A 14517-nucleotide genomic window follows, 5' to 3' on the forward strand; every position below is an offset into this window, starting at 1 on the left:
CAGTCCCCGCCCCCCTGAGCCAGCCAGTCCCCGCCCTGGGGCTGGATGGGAGCCGGCGCCCCCCAGGCCGGAAGGGCCCCCTGCCCCACCCCAGGCGCAGGGTCCGGGCTCTGTCCCCGCCGCACTCAGGAGAAGAGCTTGCTCATGGCCCGGGCCAGGCGGGCGTCCCGCTCCCGCGCCCGCTGCCCCACCCTCTCCAGCTCCCTGCGCGCGGCCGTGTTCCCCGGCTGGGCCGCCAGCACTGCCCGGAAGTCCTCGCCCGCCCCCTCCAGGTCGTTCATGGCGGCGCGGGCCAGGCCGCGGCGGTACCGGGCCTTGGTGTGTTGGGGCCGCAGCGTCAGCGCCTTGGTGCAGTTGCGGGCGGCGTGGGCCGGCTGGGCGAGCCGCAGCTGGCAGGCGGCCAGGTTGGCGTGCAGGTCGGCCCGCAGGCGGGCGTGCTCCGGGGCCGGGGGGGCCGGGCCGGCAGCCATGGCCAGCTGCAGGGCCCGGGCATAGCGCCGGGCGGCCGCCCCCACCTCGCCGGCCCGGTAGAGCTCCGAGCCGCGCTCCTTGTGCCGCAGGGCCAGCGCCCACTTCTCCGCCGGGTCCAGCTGCCAGGGCTCCGGGACCGGGGCGAAGGAGGCCAGGTGCAGCCCCAGGACGGCCCTGCCCGGGGCCCACAGCTCGGCCCGCTCCCCCGGCACCATGGTCTCCAGGCAGGCGTCCACCAGGCCGTCCCAGGCGCCGTCCCCCTCACCCAGCTCCAGCTGGGCCCAGCGGTTGGTGGGGTACCCCAGGGGCGCCCCCGGCGGTGCCTCCAGGAAGACCTGGCACAGGGCGCCCAGCGTCGGCTTGTCCAGCCCCGCGCCCGGCCGCAGAACCCGCTTGGTGAAGGCACCGTCCGGCGCCACCCAGGCGTCTGCCGGCTGATTGGGCACCTCCAGGTTCTCTCTCTGGTCCTCTTCTGGCCCCGCGCCCCAAGGCTCAGCACCTCTGCCAGCACCGCTCATCCCATTCGCTGCTCCGCCGCCCTCCGCCTTCCCATTGGCCACTGCCGTGGCCTCCATCTGCCCCCGGCCAAGTGGGGAGTGGGGGGCTCTGGCACGGCACCCCCCAGAGGTGAAGCCTGGGGGGGTTCAGAGATGGGCAGCTCCTGTGAACCAGGGGGCAGGGGGAATGGGTCAGAAAGATCCCAAGAGTCTTGGCTCCAGGCTCACCCTCCTCCCTACGCAGAGAAACCAGGTGTCCTGGCTCCCCCTCCCTCCCCCCATGCTGCTAGACCCCCCACAGAGAACCCAGGAGTCCTGGTTCCTAGTCCCCTGAGTAAACCGCTAGACCCCCCCGCCCCGAGAACCCAGGCATCCTGGCTCCCAGCCCCCCACTAAGCTGCTAGAGCCCCCCTCCTCGAACCCAGGAGTCCTGGTTCCTAGCCCCCCCCCCTCCCCAGAAACTGCTAGACACCCCCCCCAAGAACCCAGGAGACCTGGCTCCAAGCCCCCCCATCTGCTCGCCCCCCCGCCAGAAAACCCAGGCATCCTGGCTCCCAGCCCCCACACAGAGAACCCAGGCGTCCTGGCTCCCTCCTGCTCTGGGCTGTGCTGCCTGTCTCTGCCCTGCTCCCTTGCTCCTCCCCCTCCAGCTGTGCCCCCTTGGACCCCCCTCACCCCGGGCGGGGGGCACAGACTGGGGGGGATCCAGCTGTGCTCTGGCCCCGCTTGTCCGGCCTCCCCCCCCGCTGCCCCCCCTTCTCTTTGCATCACTTCCTGAGGGCGGCCCCACTAGGCCGCAGCCTGCCTCGATTAGCCAGGCCGAGGCGTGTGGGGAGGGGCCAGGCCCAGGCCCCCCTGCCCCCCACAAGGAAGAGGGGGGGGCTGGGACCCCCTGCTCCATCAGTGTGTTAACAAGCAGCACACAATTGGGGGGACTGGGGGGGTCTCCCCCCCAGTCCCCCCACCCCTGGCGCTGGGGTTGGTTGCACAAGATGGCTGCTGGGGGCCGACCTCACGCGTGGGGGGCTCTGGGCCGCAGCTGGGGAGAGCTGGGGGGAACCCCAAGATTGAGGGGGGCAAAAGGGGTGCATGGGGGGGTGGTGGGTGGAAGGGGCTGTTGAGGGGAATGGGGCAGAGGGTGTGGGATTCGGGGGTGGGGGTGGGCAGGAATGGGGGGGACAGGGAGGGTGGGTCCTGGGGTGCAGGGGTTGGGGGGGCTCCGCAGGACCAGGGGGAGGGGAAGCAGGAGTGGGAACCCCCCCCGGGGCCAGGGCAAGATGTGGTTCAGGGAGGGGAGACCATACCCCTAATTCAGGAGTATGAACCCAGGCATCCGGGGAAGATGGAGTTTTTTGGGGGGGGCTCTGTACCCCCTAATTCAGGGTGGAGGAGGGGTGCGAACCCACGCATCCGGGAGAGACAGGGTTAAGTGTTCATTATTTCACCCCTTGATCCAGACCGCGCGCGGGGGCGGGGGGGTTATGAACCCAGGCGTCCGGGGAGTAGGGGGGTTGAAGACTACATTTCCCAGAATCCCCTGCTCTCCCTCCACCCCGCCCCCCTCCGGCTTTATTTCATTCCCGCTTACGTCAGCGGCCAGCTGGGTCCGGCATGGTGTGACTGGTCATTGGGGGTGAGTTGGGGGGGAGTCCTGGGGGAGGGAGTCCTGGGGGCCCCGGGACAGAGGGGGAAAGCCGTGGGGTGCTGGGAAGGGGGGACCTCAGGGAGAAGGAGGGCACGTGGGGGGCTAATCCTGGGGGCGGCAGGGTGCTGGTGAGAGGGGATCCGGGGGGCAGGGTGGGGATGGAAGAAGGGGGTGCATGGTGCCCCCAGATCACCTCTCAGTGGGCCCCCATCTCTCTCCTAGCAGCTTGCCGCTATGTGGGGCGGCAAATTGCCTCGGCTCTGCGCCGGGAGGACTCTGGGACGCCCCTGCCCCCCAAGCGGCTCAGGGACCTAGGTAAGTGCACCCCCTTTCTTTGCTGGTGGGCCCCCTGTCCCTATGCAGCCCCCCTGGAAGCAATCTGAGTCCCTGTGGGGTGCCCCAGCCCTGTGAACTGCACCCCAAAGTTTCCCAGGCTGCCCTCAAAGGATCCCCAATTCTGCACCCTAAATTACCCTCCTCGGTCCCCAGGAAGCTGCCCCTCTACTCCTGTACCCCAAAACTCTCATGCCTCCTTATTGCTACATCTCAGCTCTTGGGGTCCCCAGTTCATGCCCCTGAATTCCCTCACTGGATCACACCTTTATCAGCACCCCAAACTCCCCCATTGTCCCCACAGGTTAATTTCTAATGCTGCACCCCACAAATTTCCCCTGTATACCTAGTAGGTACCCCTTTTTCCAGCACCCCAAATTCACCCATAATACACCCACAGGGTACCCCTTCATGTAGCCACCTCTAAACAAGAGAGCACCCCACTGGCTGGACCCTGAGTTCACATCCCAAACTCCCCCACCTCCTTACAACTCACCCCCAAAACGCCCTGATCTGCCCTTTCAAAATGTACCTGTTCTGTACCCCTAATTTGGCCTTCCCATTGTCCTGCACCCCAATTTTCACCCATTTTGTCCCCCAGTCCTTCCCTGATTTTGTGAGGGGCCCCTTTGATCTGCACCCCCAAAGGCACTGGTTTTGCCCTCCTCAAACTCTCCTATCTGTGGGCAGAGATTCCCCTTTTCTGAACCTCCAAAATTCTCCATATTCATAAAGGGTCTTCCTGGTTCTACCTCCCAAAATTTCCGGTCTCTTTGTAGAGATTCTCTCTCTTCTGCACCTCAAAACAGAACCTGTACCCCAGAATCCTTTAACATCTTTCTGGGGCCCACTGGCCTGTTCTGCATCTATTATGTACCCCCAAATCTTCCTTTAATTTGAGGGAGCCCCTTGTTCTGAACCCTCAAACTGACCTACACCATCCAGATCTTTATTGGGGTTCCCCGTTCTTGTCTACCATGATTCTTGATTTCCCTGCACCACAAAATGCCTCCTAATCTCTGGGGTTCCCAATTCTGCACCCCAAAATCACTCCACATCTTTGCAAAATGCAATCCCTCTAGGTGTCTCTAATCGGTTCTTCATATCCTGCCATATCTGGAAATCACCTCTGTTCTACCACCCTGAAACTCCTCTGTTCTGCTCTTTGCAAGCACCCCAAAACTTTCACTGCTTCAGGATGCTACCTCCTAGCACACCCCACAATATATCTGTGATTTCTGCCCCCCCCCAATATAATGGGGGAGCACATCCCACTGGGAGACTGTCAGGGACAATGTTTGGAGACAGCATGGAAATACAGTGGATTTTGTTGGGGGGTTTATTCCTTCACCCACTTACTTCCCTGGTTCTTCTCGCATGAACAGAGAACAACAATACCCGAAGTCCAAAGGTGCAAACAATTCGATGTTTATTGGGTGAACTTCCAGCAAGCATGATTCCAGTTTCCTTCCTTAGTGTCCCCCTTCCCAGCTCTGACACCACAGAGCCTTACACCTGTGTCCCTGTTCCCATTCCTGCCCTTAGCCAAACATGATTCCAATTTCCCCACTCCCATTCCCTGTTCCCATTTCTCCCACACACTTCCTGATTGACTGCAGACTATATAGTAAAACTTGAGTTCTGCTTAGCTATACCTTCACTAATCATTTTCCTGAAATTTAACTAACCAATCCCAACATATTGTAACATGATTATGTAACCAATTATATCCCACCACCTTAATTAGTTTACACCCAGCAAAGTTAATTATACAGCAGACAGGAACAATCACAGAACCAGACAGAGATTATACAGACAAACAATAGCAAAGTGGGAACTATAATGACAAAACAATACAGAAGTGAGGATTTCACATCCCAGCTATTGATAAGTGAGTTCTTGCCAGACAGGATGCTATCAAACTAAGTTTCCTTGTACATTTTCTAGGCGCTTCCCTTTCTCTGGAGGCGACAGGCATTATCAGGACAGGATTTTATCCTAACAGCCCAATAGCACCTTCTTTCAATGGGACTAGTTTGGGATGTGAGGAGGTGACCAGTTGCTTCCCAGCTTATGGCTGCCTCTGCTGCTTAGCCAAAGGCCTTAGCCTAAGCACAGGGCCTCAGACTGTCACAGGGAGAGAAGGCCCTGACACCGGCAGACAGTGATTTTGATTCTTTCTTTTATACCTCTAGAACTAGCCAAGTGATAAGAATACACCTAAATTCTTAGGGTACAGGCCTTTACAAACAGGCCTGAATATCTATATCCTAACATTTGGGAGTGCTTGTTAACACCCCAAGTAACTCCCCAGGCACCCTTCTTTCTTCCCCCTGTAGGTGACAAGAAAGATGTAACTCGCCGGCCAGTGGTGGCTCCATTGGACTCTGTCCCCCCGGGGCGTACTCCCCTGGTCCCAGCAGAACGGGGGGCACCAGGGCGGCCCTCCTGAGGCTAACGGTGGGGTTGACGAGCGGCGAATGACGGTTCATCTGGCAACTCCCAGGGTCATGGGCAGCGGATGGACCCGAGACACTGACCCCCCCCCACTGTACCCCAAAAAGGAATTCAGAATAAAGAGGTTTTGGAGGCCACTGTGCAAAGGAGCCATGTGAGGGGTTCTTGGTAGATTGGAGCTGCTGGGGGACTGGCTGGCTGAGGGGGGGGAGGGGGGAGGAATGGGGCAGGGGCCTGTCCCCTCTAGGGGGCGCTGGCTCCCATCCAGCCCCAGGGCAGGGACTGGGGGGCTCAGCGGGCGGGGACTGGAGCAGGGGCCTCCCCCCTCTAGGGGGTGCCGGCTCCCATCCAGTCCCAGGGCAGGGATGGGGGGCTCAGCGGGCGGGGAATGGGGCAGGGGCAGGGGCCTGTCCCCTCTAGGGGGCGCTGGCTCCCCCTGGCCCCAGGGCAGGGACTGGGGGGCTCAGGGGGCGGGGAATGGAGTAGGGGCCTCCCCCCTCTAGGGGGTGCCGGCTCCCATCCAGCCCCAGGGCAGGGACTGGGGGGCTCAGGGGGCAGGGAATGGGGCAGGGGCCTCCCCCCTCTAGGGGGTGCCGGCTCCCATCCAGCCCCAGGGCAGGGACGGGGGGCTCAGCGGGCGGGGAATGGGGCAGGGGCCTCCCCCCTCTGGGGGTGCCGGCTCCCATCCAGCCCCAGGGCAGGGACTGGGGGGCTCAGGGGGCGGGGAATGGGGCAGGGGCCTGTCCCCTCTAGGGGGCGCCGGCTCCCATCCAGCCCCAGGGCAGGGACTGGGGGGCTCAGGGGGCGGGGAATGGGGCAGGGGCCTGTCCCCTCTAGGGGGTGCCGGCTCCCATCCAGCCCCAGGGCAGGGACTGGGGGGCTCAGGGGGCGGGGAATGGGGCAGGGGCCTGTCCCCTCTAGGGGGTGCCGGCTCCCATCCAGTCCCAGGGCAGGGACGGGGGGCTCAGGGGGCGGGGAATGGAGTAGGGGCCTCCCCCCTCTAGGGGGCGCCAGCTCCCATCCAGTCCCAGGGCAGGGACTGGGGGGCTCAGGGGGCGGGGAATGGGGCAGGGGCCTCTCCCTTTTAGGGGTGAGCTGATGAGGTCATGCAGCCTTATGACATCATCACTTGTGCTGTTGGCATACTGTGATGTCACAGAGGGAGGGGTGATGTCATCCTAGGGGATGTTGATGACATCACAGCAGGCTGTGATCTCCCGCACCGGCTCTGGGCTGGGCAGACGGGAACGAGGCTGGGGGCGGGGTCACTCCCTGTGGACATGGCCTGCGGCATGAGGCGCTACTGCCCCTTTGGGGGGGCCGGAACTACACGTCCCAGCAGGTAGTGCGCCGTAGCGCACGCGTAGCAGGGACATGGCGGGGGGAGCGGGGAGGGGTCTGTGTGTGCGTGTGTCTCACGGCTACGCATGCGCCGTACCCCCTGCGCCCTTTGGAGTTCTGGTCACGCACCGCTTGCCCAGCCCACCTCGCGCAGGCGCAGCGCTGTCTCCAAACTCCCGCAGACGCGTCTCAGGCTCCGCCAGCTCAGGCAGGCGCAGTGAGAGGCTCCCGCCCTATGAGCATGCGCCGTGCTGCGCCCCGCCCCCGTCTCGCCATTTCGCGCGTGCGCCGCTCTCGCCATGCTGCCACGGCCACGCCCATTCCCGAAGACCGGAGCGGAAGTCGCTTCCCCGTTGGCTGATCTCTTCCGGGCCCCGCCTCCCGCGCGTGGTGATTGGCTGGAGCGGGCTGGCTCGACGCTGCGATTGGGTGGGCGGTTGTCATGACAGCCGGAGGGGGCGGGGCCGGGGGAAGATGGCGGCGCTGGCCCCGGAGCTGCTGCTGCTCCGGGACTCGGGCCGGTTCCTGGCCGACAACCTGCTGAGCAGCGAGGACTGGGGTGGGCGGGGCTGTGGGAGGGGCCTGAGCAGCGGCGGGGCGGGGCTGGGCCAGGGGGTCTGACTGGCAGGCGCTTGGTGGTGCGCAGGGCGGGGAGGAGGCTGCAGGTGGGAGGGGCTGGGTGCCGGAGGGGGCGGGGCCTGGGGGAGTGGGAGGGGCTGGGTGCCGGAGGGGGCGGGGCCTGGGGGAGTGGGAGGGGCTGGGTGCCGGTGGGGGCGGGGCCTGGGGGAGTGGGAGGGGCTGGGCGCCTGGGAGGGGGGCCTGGAGAATGGGGATTGACTGCCCTCTTTGCTTCGTGCCCCCAGATGCGGCTCTTTACAGCTGCCTGGATGATGGGGAGGAGCCCACCGCCCTCTTCCCCTGCCTGGAGCCCAGTGCATTGGTGAGCCCTTCCCTCACCCTGCTCTGCCTGGGGGTGCCCCCAGAGACCCACCTGCTCCATAGCACCCCCACTACCCATCCCCCGGGCAGCAGGGCCCCAGCTCCCCTCAGATCAGGGCCCTCTGTACACTGGGGGCTGCTGGACTAGACCCTGGGGGAGGTACACAGGTGACCCCCACTTCACCCCGAGCTTCCCCCTTCCTCCTGCAGTTTGATGATGGTTTCGACCTGGGCATGAACGCCAGCCCCCCAGAGCCGCCGTGGGACCAGATGCCAACCTGCCTCTTCCCGGGTGAGCCCACCCTCCCCCCAGCATTTGGGACAGATGATGAGGTGTGGGGATATCTGTGTGCAGTGGGGCTGTTCTGGGGCGGGTGCACATAGGGGGCGGAGGGATATCTGTGTGCAATGCGACTGTCCTGGGGCGGGCGGATGTAGGGGACGGAGGGATATCTGTGTGCAATGCGACTGCCCTGGGGCGGGTGCACATAGGGGGCGGAGGGATATCTGTGTGCAATGCGACTGTCCTGGGGCGGGCGGATGTAGGGGACAGAGGGATATCTGTGTGCAATGCGACTGCCCTGGGGCGGGTGCACATAGGGGGTGGAGGGATATCTGTGAAGGACTATTTTCTAACCCCTCCTTCTCCCCCGTTCAGACCTCCAGGTGAAGTCCGAACCCGTGTCCCCCGCTTCCTCCCACAGCTCAGACTCCTCCATCCTCTCCATGACCCCTGACCTCCCAAGACAGGTACGTGCCCCCATTGGCCTGGGAGATGCCCCCAGCCCCCACACTCAGCTCTGTCTGTGCCACCTGACCCCCACACTGAGCTGTGGCTCCCCACAGGCCGCAAGCCCGGACGATGTGATGGGAGTGAAAGCCGAGCACCCCCCGACCCCACCCTGCATGTTTGGTGACGTCCTGGCCCCTCCAACTGGCACCATCCAGATCAGCCTTCTGCCAGCACAGGAGACACAGACAACACCAGGTAACCAGCCCTGGAGGGTGGGGTCTGGCTGTGTGGGAGGGGCTCTGGCAACTCCAGGCCCGGCCAGCAGGGGGTGCTGAGGGGAGTGGGGCGAGGGGCTGGCTCTGCGGGGGGGCGCTGGGGAAGTACATCACACTCTCTTGCAGGGAAGCCAGTGACTCCCATCAAGGCTGAGTCGATCCTGAGCCGGAAGCCGCCCATCCAGCCAAAGCCGGTGGTGGTGGCCACCGTCCCGGTGCAGCCCGCGGCCACCCCCAGCCCCACCATCCTACTGCAGACGGTGCCGGGGGCCCAGCCCCAGCCCCTGAAGCCAGCCATCACAGGTACAGGGCATGGGGCTGGTCCTCTCTTGGGGGCACCTCAGGGCAGGCATTGGCTGGCCCGGGGCTGGGGCACGGGAGGGCTGGTGCATGTGTTGGACACTGACCGACGTCCCACCCCGCAGTCCCAGCACCGTCTGTCGTCATCTCCCAGAGCGACCTCCTGCACCTCCCGCTCTCAGGGCTCCTCAAGCTGCAGCCCCCGGGGAAGGAGGGCCCCCCGGCCAGGCTCCCCCCCAGCGCCCCCAAACCCGAGGCCAAAACCATCGTTCCGGCCCCGAGCCAGCTCGGACCCTGCAACCCAGAGATTGACGTGAGTGATAGAGTGCGGCCGGTGCCCCTCACTCCTGAACCCAGACCCCGCTAGCCCAGCCTTGCCCACCCCATCTCTGCTGGTGCCCCACACTCCCGCCCTGCAACCCCCTGCCAGCCCAGTCCTGGGCTCCCCCAGCTCTGCCGGTGCCCCTCACTCCCGACCCGCAGCCCCTGCTAGCCCAGACCCCCCCCCCCATGCCCCTCAGTCCTGACCCGCAGCCCCCCTTTTCTGCCGGCCCCTGCCCCCAGGTGAAGGTGCTGAAGCGCCAGCAGCGGATGATCAAGAACCGGGAGTCGGCCTGCCAGTCGCGCCGGAAGAAGAAGGAGTACCTGCAGGGGCTGGAGTGCCGCCTGCGGGAGGCGCTGGCCGAGAACGAGCGGCTGCGGCGGGAGAACGCCATGCTGCGGCGCCGGCTGGACTGCGTCCTGGGCGAGGTGAGCGCCCCCTGTGGGTGAGCCAGGGCAGGGCACCGCAGGAGCTGCGCTCTGCCGCGGTGGATCACAACGGTACATTCCAGCACCAAGCGTACCCCCCCAGAAATAACTGACCCCCATAGGGAGCATAATGGTACATTCCAACTCCCCATGTCATAATGGTACATTCTTGCAGCCACAGTCTCCCTCCTGACATCAAATGGTACATTTCAGCAGCAAGTGCCCCCCTGCATTTAATGATCATGATGGTACATCCCATATAGCCCCGCGCGCGGCCCCCCCCTCATAGTGGTATATCTTATAGCAAGCAGAACCCCATGTAGGGACCATAATGGTACATCCTAGGAAGGTGCTGTTCCCCATGTAGAGTTCATAATGGTACATTCTAAATCCTTTTCCCCCACCTCAGGGGTGATCATGGTAGATGCTTTCTACTGGGATGTCCCATTGTGATCCCTTTCCCCGGGGCGTGGGGGGGGCACTGTTCACATTTTCTGTTGCTGGGATGTTCCATTGCGGCCCATGTGGAGGGGAAGGGAGCAAAAGGAAATGCAGCCCCCTTGTGGGGCATTCCATTGTCATCTGTGGGGCGGGGGGGGGTGTTATGGTCCCTGAGAGGGGCAGGGATTGCCAAGTCTCCTGGTACTTTCCATTAGCTCCACCGTGTGAGGGGGGTAAATTGCTTTCTGGAGAATTCCATTAGCCTTGTCTCCTGGGAGACTCCATTATGATCTGGGGGGGGAATTGAGAACCTTTTGGGAAGTGCCATTATATTCCTCCTAAACGGGGAGTTTAGGCCATCCCATTGGAATGTTCCATTAGCACCTAGAGTGGGGGGGCACCAAACTTTTGGTGGGCTGTTCTATTATGATAGTAAGTGGGGGGGCAGGAAAATGTTGTTTCATGCTGGGAGGTTCCATTATAGTGTGTGGGGGGTGTCTGTTTCTGGTAGGCTGTTCCTTTATGATAGTAATTTACAGGGAGGGGAGTCAGTGGGACATACATTGTAGGGGGGACGCTCTGGCTGGGATGTACCCTAATGATATGGGGTGGGAAGTTGGTGGGACATACCATCAGGGCTGCCTGGTTTAGAGGGGGAGTCCTGCCTTTGGCTGGGAGAGGCAGCAGTTGGTGGGAGGGTGGTTTCGCTCGGACCGTACCATTCTGACACCCCCCTGCCCCGTCTCCAGAGCAGGGAGCTGAAGTTCAGCCCTGGGAACCGGAAGGTCGTTTGCGTCATGGTCGTGCTGCTCTTCATCGCCTTCAACTTCGGGCCTGTCAGGTGAGGCCCCAGGGGATTGTAGGTACCGTGTCCCAGCATCCCCCGGGAGCTGCCCTCTTAGCCCCTGGATCACACTGCCTGGCTGCAGTGGATTGTGGGTACCATGTCCCAGCATCCCCCGGGAGCTGCCATCTTACCCCCCATCACACTCCTTCCTGCAGGGGATTGTGGGTAACGTGTCCCAGCATCCCCCGGGAGCTGCTCTCTTAGTCTAACCCCTCCCTCCTCCCCCAGCATCAGCGAGCAGAAGGCCGTGGAGACGGTGCCGCCCAGCCAGGGGGCAGGGGCCAGGCAGAGCCGCCGGCACCTGCTGGGTGTGGTGGAGCAGCCGGCGAAGGAGGAGCCGGGGGAGCCGCGGGAGGAGCTGGCCCCCACCAGCGTGAGCAAGACCAGGTTCAGGTAAGGGCGCCAGGGGCTCCCCCCACCTCTGCAGCCCCCCAGGGCCCCCGGTGACGCTGCTCTCTGCTCCCCCAGGAACCTCACGGCCGCTCTCTCCGGCATGAAGGACCTGATGCTGCGGGACCTGGACAAGCTGTTTCTGGCGTCCGACTGCCGCCACTTTAATCGCACTGAGTCGCTCCGGTGGGTGCCCCGCGGCCCCTGGGAAAGGGCCCCCCGGGGCCTGGGTGCAACGCATCCCACAGTCCCCTGGGGCTGCCAGTGTATGCCAATGGGCAGGGCCCGCCTGGGTAAGGGGTAGTGGGTAACTTCTCCCAGAAGCCCCTGCAAACTGTCACTGGATGGGCAGTAGCAGAGCTGCTGCAGTGAGGAGTTGTGGGTAAAGTATCCCACAATCCCCCTGGGCACAGCCCCCTGAGTCCCACTTTAACCCTCCCCCTCCCGCTCTTCCCCCAGGCTGGCGGACGAGCTCAGCGGCTGGGTGCGTCGGCACCAGATCAACCGCAGGAAGCCCCTGCAGTCCCGCAAGCCACGGGCCAATCAGGTGAGGCTGGAGGGGTGGGGCAAGCCAGGGTGGCTCCACCCACTGGGGGGGGACCAAGTCCATCCATGTCTGGACTGCAGGGAGGGGGGGCTGGGAGCTGCCTGGGCCACAGGGCGTTACCCAGAATCCTCGGTGGTTTTACCCAGGATCCTCTGGGGGTGCCAAACGGCAGCCTTTGCTGGGCTGTTGCAGGAGTTCCCCGGTGCCCCCCACTGACCTCTCCCATCTCGGCCACAGGAGTCACCCCAGAGGAAGGCTCCCAGCCCGTCGCGATACGTCCCAGCCAGCCCCCCTGAACACCCAGAGAGGTAAGGGGCCCCAGATCCCCCCCGAGCCAGCCAGGCCCCGCCCTGTGCCCGGATCGGGGCTGGCGCCCCTCGGAGGGACAGGCCCCTGTTCCCTGACGCCCGTCTCCGGTTTCAGGGACTCGCTGAGCCAGCTGCAGGTCTATCAGCGCCCCGACCGCACGGAGCACGACTTCATGGACGCCATCGACCGGCGGGAGGACACGTTCTACGTGGTCTCCTTCCGTAGGGTGAGCTGGGGGGCCATGCCGCAGGCAGCGGGGGCAGCAGGGGGCTCTCCCCGGGCAGTCAGGGCTGGCCCCATTGCCCCAGGGCGGCGCTAGGGGCTGGGCTGCAGGGAGCAGGGCGGGGAGCAGCAGGGGGCTCTCCCCGGGCAGTCAGGGCTGGCCCCATTGCCCCAGGGCGGCGCTAGGGGCCATGCTGCAGGGAGCGGGACGGGGGCAGCAGGGGGTGCTCTCAGCTGGTCTGTCTCTCATTCTGGTCTGTCTGTCTCCTGGCCCAGGATCACCTCCTGCTCCCGGCCATCAGCCACAACAAAACCACCCGGCCCAAGATGTCGCTGGTGATGCCAGCCATGGCGCTGAATGGTACGGTCCTGGCTCCCTGGGCTTCGTAACCATGATAACCGGCCCCCACCCCAGAGCCAGCCGCGTCCCAGTGCCAGGAGAGGGGTCCCCGTGTCACCCACCGGCCCCAGAGCCAGCCGCGTCCCGGAACCAGGTCCCCATGTCACCCGCCCCGCCCCAGAGCCAGCCGCGTCCCGGAACCGGGTCCCTGTGTCACCCAGCCCGCCCCAGAGTCTGCCGCGTTCTGGAACCGGGTCCCCGTGTCACCCACCGGCCCCAGAGCCAGCCGCGTCCCGGAATCAGGTCCCCGTGTCACCCGCCCCGCCCCAGAGCCAGCCGCGTCCCAGAACCGGGTCCCTGTGTCACCCAGCCCGCCCCAGAGTCTGCCGCGTCCTGGAACCGGGTGCCCGTGTCACCCACCGGCCCCAGAGCCACCCGCGTCCCAGAACCGGGTCCCCGTGTCACCCAGCCCGCCCCAGAGCCAGCCGCGTCCCGGAACCGGGTCCCCGTGTCACCCACCGGCCCCAGAGCCACCCGCGTCCCAGAACCGGGTCCCCGTGTCACCCAGCCCGCCCCAGAGTCCGCCGCGTCCCGGTGCCAGGAGAGGGGTCCCCGTGTCACCCACCCCAGAAACAGCTGCGTCCCGGGGCCGGGTCCCCGTGTCACCCGCCCCGCCCCAGAGCCAGCCGGGTCCCGGCGCCGGGCTGACCCCCCCTCTCTCCCCAGAGAGCCTGTACAACGCGTCACGGGGCTTCGAGGTGATGATGCAGATCGACTGCGAGGTGATGGACACGCGCGTGATCCACATCAAGAGCTCCACGGTGCCGCCCTCCCTGCTCCGCCCCCCAGTGCCTGACAACCGCACCCAGGCGCCCTCCGTGCAGGCCCGCCCGGCCCGGGGCCCCCTGCGCCCCACGCGCTCCCTGCCCTCCGCCCGGCGCCCCCGCACCTTCTACCTCGGGGAGCAGGGCGAGGGCTAGCCATGCCCATCTGCGGGAGCCACGCCCACCCGGGGCTACCCACGCCGCTCACGAGGGCCACGCCCACCTGGGGTTAGCCACGCCCACCTGGGGTTAGCCACGCCCCTTGGTCACAGCCGTGCCCACCTAGGGCTCGCCTTGCCCCCCCGATATGCGACCTTGGCAATGGCCACGCCCATAAGTGGCTACTGGATAGCTCCTCCCACCTGAGCAGCACTAACCCCACCCCCTTTCAGAGAACCCCTCCTCCCCCAGGAGCCTAGCCCCGCCCCCTCAGGCACTGCCCCTTCCCCCATGGGTGAGGGCTAGCCCTGCCCCCTTAGTGACCACCCCTCCCACATGAGACAGCACTTCCCTCTCCCCCCGCCCCCGAGGGAGACCCGCCTCTGGCCTAGATGGGCTGGGGGACAGCGCTTGGACCCCTCCTTCCTTGGGGCGACCCCCCCCTTGTGCTCCCCATTCCCATGGGGGGGGTGATCCTGCCCCCCCTGCCCCGTACTGCACTATCATCCTCTGTGGATATTTATAGACTGAGGGGGCTGTGATAAGGGATTGGGGGGGCTCCCCTGCCTTTGGGGTGCCTCCCTCACACAGGGCCCCCTCTTTTCTGGATCCCCCCAGCAGGATCCTGCCCCGGGGGCGTTTTTTACATCTATGAATAAAGGCGAGAGGTGACTGTGAACCGCCTGGCTCCTGTCCT

At 64.8% G+C, this 14517-nt stretch overlaps 2 protein-coding genes and 1 long non-coding RNA gene across 4 annotated transcripts; 2 read left to right on the plus strand and 1 right to left on the minus strand.

The window, feature by feature from the left end:
- On the minus strand, positions 1-2399 carry FKBPL (FKBP prolyl isomerase like). 2 transcript variants are annotated; one of them, XM_077806963.1, is made up of 2 exons: positions 2273-2399; positions 1-1132 (listed from the first exon to the last, which is right to left on the minus strand). In XM_077806963.1, exon 2 carries the CDS (start codon positions 1044-1046, stop codon positions 126-128), a length of 921 nt encoding a protein of 306 aa, XP_077663089.1. In that variant the 5' UTR covers positions 1047-1132; positions 2273-2399; the 3' UTR covers positions 1-125. The 2 variants fall into 2 exon arrangements, with proteins under 2 accessions (XP_077663089.1, XP_077663088.1); XM_077806962.1 differs by lacking the exon at positions 2273-2399 and adding an exon at positions 1644-1717 and having other exon boundaries at positions 2-1132.
- A 62-nt stretch (positions 2400-2461) lies between these two features.
- On the plus strand, positions 2462-5552 carry LOC144258845 (uncharacterized). The gene is made up of 3 exons (XR_013344798.1): positions 2462-2601; positions 2839-2928; positions 5286-5552. It is a non-coding gene; the product is annotated as an uncharacterized LOC144258845 (long non-coding RNA).
- Positions 5553-7196: 1644 nt separating this feature from the next.
- Positions 7197-14499, plus strand: ATF6B (activating transcription factor 6 beta). The gene is made up of 16 exons (XM_077806960.1): positions 7197-7303; positions 7608-7684; positions 7894-7975; positions 8342-8433; positions 8530-8671; positions 8818-8994; positions 9117-9304; positions 9556-9741; positions 10932-11023; positions 11258-11422; positions 11498-11605; positions 11879-11966; positions 12204-12274; positions 12390-12501; positions 12774-12858; positions 13564-14499. Exons 1-16 carry the CDS (start codon positions 7219-7221, stop codon positions 13815-13817), a joined length of 2004 nt encoding a protein of 667 aa, XP_077663086.1. The 5' UTR covers positions 7197-7218; the 3' UTR covers positions 13818-14499.
- Positions 14500-14517: the final 18 nt, after the last annotated feature.

This window comes from Eretmochelys imbricata, unplaced genomic scaffold, assembly GCF_965152235.1.
Source record: "Eretmochelys imbricata isolate rEreImb1 unplaced genomic scaffold, rEreImb1.hap1 Scaffold_41, whole genome shotgun sequence".
NCBI classification, from domain to species: Eukaryota; Metazoa; Chordata; order Testudines; family Cheloniidae; genus Eretmochelys; species Eretmochelys imbricata.